Source organism: Notothenia coriiceps, unplaced genomic scaffold (genome assembly GCF_000735185.1).
Source record: "Notothenia coriiceps isolate Sejong01 unplaced genomic scaffold, NC01 NC01_scaffold00018999, whole genome shotgun sequence".
In the NCBI taxonomy this organism is placed as follows: Eukaryota; Metazoa; Chordata; class Actinopteri; order Perciformes; family Nototheniidae; genus Notothenia; species Notothenia coriiceps.
This window is the reverse complement of record NW_011351700.1, coordinates 1053428-1060552: the sequence shown is the minus strand read 5'-3', so window position 1 is coordinate 1060552 and position 7125 is coordinate 1053428. Positions and strand designations below refer to the sequence as shown.

The following is a 7125-nucleotide window of genomic DNA, read 5'->3' as shown; positions in this document are numbered from 1 at the left end:
TAACTTCCCGCCTTTTCCATTGTCATTTTGCAAACAGTCTCTAGGATTTATTTGATAATCCATTGTATGGTACATATGTCACTTTTATTACAATGATCTTATTTCTTAGTTGCTACGGATAAAAAAGTTCGCTTTGGCCTGTCTTATTGTTTGTGTTACCTTGTTACGAGCATGAGTGAATTTCTGTCTATCAGTGAATAGCCCGGATTTCAAGCTCTGCTTTAATAGTTGGTCTCTAGATTTCATCAAATTCCTTCACTGTAGATTCAGCCAAGGAAGATGATGTTCCTTCCTGTCCCTAAGGCACCCTCTCCTTGAAAAGGAAGACATTGCATCGTTAATTTTAGATATAAACAGATTACTGTTTTCACCAATGTCTTCGGAGGAGTGTCCCCCCAATTAATCATTTTCACTGCCTCCATAAAACGTTGTTGCAGGTTTTTGGGGACAAAGCGAGAACCGAAGGCAGGGGTTTTAGGTGTGGCCATGAACCTTTTTTTTTTGTGAGTTTCCTGGCAAAAATAACAAGATTATGGTCAGAAAGACCAGTCAGGAAGTTGTAGGTTTTAACTATTCTGTCAGCTTTGTTTGTAAATAATAAATCTATCATAGTCTTGGAGGTTTTGGTTATTCTAGTCGGTTGATCCATTAGTTGTATTAAGTTGTGTTTATCCATGATCCGTTTTAAGCTCTTTCTATTTTGTTTGTCATTCCAGTTGATATTAAAGTCTCCTACAATAATTATCTCTTAGTTGGAGTCACAGGAATTCAGCAGGAGTTTTACCTGGTCATAGAAATCCACCTTAGCGGTGGGTTGTCGATACAGGCAAATCATGGTGAGGGACATTTCCTCAGATAGTTTTGATTATACTAGCAACGCGTCTTAAACGAAGGCAACATCGTTCCGTAAGTTGACCACTTTAGCCCGACTCAAGTATCTCAACAATTATTGGATGGATTGTGATGACATTTCCCATTTGTTTTTCCAAGAGGAAGAAGGCGACTTTGTTGATCCCCTGGCTTTTCCTCTAGCCTTCCATCATCTAGATCTTTATATTATAATGTTGTCTTTTTCTTTTAGTGAAACATCTTGGAATGGATTACCATGAAGTTTTCCAAACATTAATTTCCCTCTCAGAATGAATTGTCCTAACTTTGGTTATATCTAACACCCTTATCATGTCAAAACTACTAGACAAATAAAAAGTTTATAATTCCAAAATTAATCAAATGTCAATCAGCTTCAGCTATCCTATGTGTAATTAAAAATGTTAGCAAACGATCTTGCTAAAGTATGTTGATGATCAAAAATTCAATAACACACCTATAGCCTACCTGTAAAACATAAGCATTTTAGCATTTTCATGTTAGCAAGCTGATGTTAGCAACTGGCTAATAGCAGTTTGGCCTGACTGCGTTGTAGAATAACTGCAGATTCACTATGGTATGCTTAAACCTGGTGTAAGAACAAAAAGGGGCAGCAGCTATTTTGACTTTCAAAGGCTTTTTTATGATTGACAATTAAACTAAACAGCCCTGTCCGGTATTCCAGGCTGGTTTAAACAAACATGAGAGATTGTTAACAGCCGTTTGACGTGATGAAACGGAGCAGTTAATACATATATTTGATGACATAAAACTGTACTCACGAAGGATCTAGTCTTTCAATCCCTCTGTAGTAGCCGATACCGTCTGATGTGTTCCTCAGATGGTGACACCTGTCATCTATCCTCTGAGCTGTCACTTTGTCACTGATGTCTCTTTCCAGTTCATGCTGCGCTGCTCTGTTTGACCTGAGAAACCCCACACACCAATGCAGAAACAAAGCGATCAATCAAACGCACGTCAAACCCTGGATTTAGTAATGATTCATAAATAGATTTTTCAGACTCACGCCAGTTGAGCGATGGCTCTGTCCAGATGTCTCCTCATCCTTTCCTGACATGACTTAATGACTTCCACTTCCTTACAGGGAAGGTAAATAACAACATATGATTATTGCTTTACCAAGGTTTCTATCAGAAGTCACACATTACTCTAGCTTTAATGTTACCCTTATGAGGTCTTTCTCCACGTCGTCGTGTACCAGATCGATTGACATTCGCTTCTCTCTGTGGTACAAACATTCTTGAGACACCTATTGACAAAGTGATCGTGACTATTAGGAGTATATATAAGTCACTCAATGTGCAGCATTTTATTGATTGTGAAATTCAAGGTGAGCAGTTATGACATAAAGTATATATTCCTAAGTATAGTATGACTTGAACCAGCTGCATTCTCCAGTTTCAGCCACCTGGACAAGGCTCCTGCCATTTGATCTAAGCCTAGCAAGATGTATGTCATCAGATCTCCAGTCAAGTTGACCCACTCTAGGTGAGACAATGACCAGTGGTTCTTTACCCGGGGGACCTAATTAAAGTTTGACTAGCAAATAACTGCATTTTAAAGTAGTTTGAAGAACCAGGCAGACACTGTTGCTACAGCTAAACTAGGAACCCTTTGTCAAAACTGTTTCACCACAGATTGTGCACACACAATATTATATAATTGTTAATATGAATGCATGAACAAAGCCCTGACCAGAGAATTTAAGGCAAATGCAATTTGTCTTTGTAAGGATGTAAACATTTCCTGCAAACATTTCCAAAAACACATTTTAAAAAAGTAAAACGTATGTAGTTACCAGACAGAAAATCTTCAAGGTAACACACACTCATGTCTTCCTTCCAATCTCACCTGAAGGGGCCCCTCAGTCTCTGCCAGGGCTCTCTCTAGCCTCCTCTTAACATCAGTGAGCGCTGCTATCTCTGTCAACATGTTGTCAATCTCATGGCTCAGCTCAGACCTCCAGAAGACAACGTCATTGAGCCGCTCGCCAATGTTCTTGCTGGTACTCTCCTGGGTACGTCTGGTCAGCTGATCCCTGTCCTGCATCAGCCTGATGGTGTCTCTTCTCAGCCTCTCTGCGCTGTTCCGGGACGCCTCGGACTCCCTGTAGTTGCTTATATTAGACTTGTACCAGTCGTCAGGAGTGTAGCGGGTGGACAACCCTGTCCTGTTCGATGGGTAGAACATGGTCTTTGCTCGAACCAGATCTAAATTATCTCGCTGCATGGAAGAAGGGGTGGGGACAGTGCTGCTGCTTTTGAAATAGGTGTTGGTCCTCCACATGTTGGCACTGGGATTCATGGCCATGGCAGGCTGGGGGTTGCGATAGCTGGATGCCATGGTGGAGATGGCCGGGAGGAAGTGGCTGGTTTTAGGGCGAGCATATGTGGCTGTCAGAGTGGATCCCATCAGCTCCATATTTGAGTCGCCTCAGGGTGCTCCTGGTTTTCCGAGACCAGATCACAAAATAACTTTTAACTACAATTATTTACCATTCAGTTTCATTTGTAGACCTAAAACTCTTGACATTAAATGCAGATATATTATTTTACTTATGTTGAATCAAGGCATAGTTCAAAGGCATTCAAATAAATGTTTCAGACATGAAATAAAGTATTTGTGTCATTAGATTCAATAGGCAAAAGAAAAGAAAAAACTTTAAAAATGAATGTCTTACCAGGATGAACAAGTGGATACTCCAGGTCTTGATGCTCGCAGACTGCCTCTCAGCTGTGCTTACCTGGAATTGAGCTCAAGAACACACTAAAGGTAAACTGACATGCATTATAGATGGACAAGTTTTCATTCAGCCAGCCAATGGGGTTGCACGCTCCTCGCCTGCAGGAGCTGGCCCGTCCAAGATTTCTGTTGTCACAGAAGCAGTTGCCATAGGTTACTGAAACACTCAACCCGGGATGTTCGGATTAATGGTGAGCAGGTGCTTTTACTTTGTTCATTTAAATATATTGAAATGTCACTAAACTGTGAATCACATTTTTATGTTTGTAATTTTTCTTATTTGCTTTTGTATTCTTTGTGCGGCTGCTTTTGGCTGGCTACAACTCCAAATAAGACTACTGTACTTTTTCCACCTCAAACTGATACATAACAAATCCTCGGCATTACTGTTCCCAATTACTGCTATACATTTCTGTATATGACCACCTGTACTTGATTTTGTTCTGCAAATGTGTCCTTCCCACTGCTAGGTTTGAAAATGTATTTGGCAAGTTCACTTTTCAGAAAGGTCATCTACCTTAAATGTTCTCGTTGGAAGTTGAGCAATCTGAGCTTTGTCTTCAAAGCAGAGGAGTTCAGTTGGTCGCCAGGCAGCATCAGATAGCTCACCCTCACCCTGAGAAGCTATCTGTCTGTATGGATTACAGTCACCTGTTTAATGATTCATGCCACAGGAAGAGTCCACACAAACCCCCTTAGCACAGAATAATAATCTGTGTTGTGTTACCTACCATTAGAACTGAGGATCATTTACACTAATCAGTTCTGAAGGGGCAGGGCCCGATAGATGATAGTCTGGTTTCCACTACAGACACAAGCATAGCTGTTGCCAGGAGTTACTCAGCTGGTCTATCTATATCACAGAATTCTGACCGCTCAAAATAAACACAAATTATTCAAAGCTTACATGTTCATTAGTTTGTGTTGTCACAATACTTTTGAGCCATTCTTTCTTTAGTAAAAAAAATCCTCCTTCCATCTACTTTTTTTTACCACATATACTGGGGGATAGGCTGAGTTAAATATTTGATTTATAGATCGAAAAACACAATCTATGTCCTTCCAAATGTGTTAGAATTGACAATACAGTCTGTGTTCACATCTTTAATTAGTGTAGTAGTGATTTTAATTGCTTTTGTATCCACCAAGGTGCAGTTCTAAATGTATACATACTGTCTGTTTATCTACTTGAAACTGCCAGCCATATCATCTCAAATATAATGTGATTGGCTTTCTGGTCTGTGTTTCTTGCCCTGAAGCTTATATGTATCCAGTATTTTTAAAGGGCAAGGCTTCACAGAGGCCGCTCTGTGAACTATTTTGCAGTGGTCGGGCTACTATTGTCATAAACATGGAGGTTTAGATTTAGAATGGAATGACATGCGATTGCTCCGCCCCTGTGGCCTCAGCATATATTAACATGGCGAGGTCGAAGAAGGCCACCCCACATGCTTTGCCACCAAGACCTCAGCCACTATAAATATGCCTCAGAAAAACATGAAAAGCCATCCTAGGTATTAAATTCATCCTTTGGATAGAGCTGTGAGTGTCCTCTGGACCAGTGGTTCCCGGGCAATCTCCCCACTGGCCCTTAAAACATGAGGGCCTATATATATACTCCTTTCTTGTGGCCCATGAGAGTGTTACTGCATAGTGGAAAAGTCTGCTAGAGCAAGCATGCTGTCCAATCCACTAACAGCCAAATGAAACTGAACCAAGGGCTGTAATACCCACAGGAATGAAAACAAAATAAATAAAAGCTTTTTAATGAAATATTGGCCTGAAATGTCCAGTATTTAAGAAATGTTTCCCCTTTGGTATGGTACAGCTTCATTTCAAATAAGCAGTTAAACCCTACAGTATATCGTTTTGGGATGAAAAGTGACCCAAGCAGGAAAGTAATATGCATTCTCTTATTGATGTCATGGGGTTTGGCAGAGGTTTTTCACCCTTGGAATGTTTTACATTTTGGCTTGAATAAGACATGGTATGAATGGTCACAATTTGACAGAGGGGACAAAATAAATGATGCACAGTGCTCTCAGGTGACAGCACACAGGGGCTTGGATTTCATCGGTCAGTAATTGAGAAAGGACTTTGGACTTTTCTCTTTCTCAAATATGTAATGCTGTGTGTCTATGTCCTTTCTTTACAACCTAAATGGTAGAAGACACAAACTGCCACCTATACATATACATATACAGTATGTCCCCAAAGCCACACGTCAATTATGGCAATTGCCAATAACTGCAAAAAAAACATAAGAAGGTCAGCCATGTGATACCAAACCCCTCAGTATCTATCCACTCACATTTTAGAGGCTGCCGAATATAAACACAAGCAGTCTGTACTCATAAGATACCAGGCTGCATCCTGCAACCCACCACCAAAACAAACAATCTGGTGCGTTAGCTGTGAAATTAAAGATTGTAACAACACGATCCAAGAGTGACTGTTCTTTTTCCCTGATAAAACAGCATGTGACTCGTAGAATTAAAGTTATAATCCATATGTTCTGTTTTTTCAGCACTCTATTTGTTTGCTCGTACATAATATGACAGTCTTTAATATTATTACTTTTAACTAACACTTTGACAATAGTCCTTATTTTTACACGTACACAGGCTCCCTAAGGCCTTGACACATCCTTCCCTTTTCACCATTGACCTTGAGTTTATCAGGTAAGAATAGACCAGAAGAGGAGGTCAGAAGTGTTCTCTAAACATTCACACCCAGTGAAAACAATTCCCTTTTCTGTTCCGTCTCCGGCCCCTGGTGTTTTCACTTCTTTATACCCATCCACCACCCACCCATTTTCTATGTGAGCCTGGCACGCTTCCTGCTAAATCTAGAGCCCTGGTCAAACCACAGCTTCCTCTTTCAAAATCAGTAGTTCAACATGATGTTCTGACTGCGCAGTTTAATGGGTTAACCAGAATAACCTTTCTCTCTCTACGGGCCTTATAATGGCATCAGTTTCCCCTCATGAATTGCGCATAGAGCAGTCTGGGAGGAGGGTGGCCACACCTGGAGAGGAAATCAACCATTAAATCTGATGACAGTATTAGAGATCCCCTACTGAGATAATGGGGCATCCAGATGGTAGAATAACAGGAGCGTCCTGGGCTCTTCTCAGGTGTGTGGTCTGACTCCTGGAGCCACCTCATCATTATTCATCCATCCTTTTCCCAATGTGAATTACTTCTCCAGTTGTTACTGAGACTTTCTGTTATTCCAAGTACGCTGATTGATAGAATTTGACAACGTTGTCTGATCTGACTTTTCTTAGCACTACCTTGTGGAGCAAATGCAGCAGACATGCAACAACCATGGTTACAAAATAAGACCTCTGCATTGGAACAAACTGCAGCTTCATTTCCCACAAAAACAATTAGATGTTATTAGCCAGTTAACCAACAGTCTCCGATTGTTTGGTATTCGTCATATGCCATGGGCTTCTGTCTGTAGCCCCAAGCCCATTGGTTACCAGTATAT

At 40.7% G+C, this 7125-nt stretch overlaps 1 protein-coding gene across 1 annotated transcript in view; it reads right to left on the bottom strand.

Moving 5' to 3' along the window:
• tekt3 (tektin 3) overlaps positions 1–3309 on the bottom strand; it is a 46350-nt gene extending 43041 nt beyond the window's left edge. Inside the window, exons 1-4 of the mRNA XM_010778087.1 lie at positions 2740–3309; positions 2054–2137; positions 1895–1965; positions 1650–1793 (exon numbers count right to left, since the gene is read on the bottom strand). Coding sequence (XP_010776389.1) covers positions 1650–1793; positions 1895–1965; positions 2054–2137; positions 2740–3309 — 869 coding nt within the window. The remainder of the gene's footprint in view (positions 1–1649; positions 1794–1894; positions 1966–2053; positions 2138–2739) is intronic.
• Positions 3310–7125: the final 3816 nt, after the last annotated feature.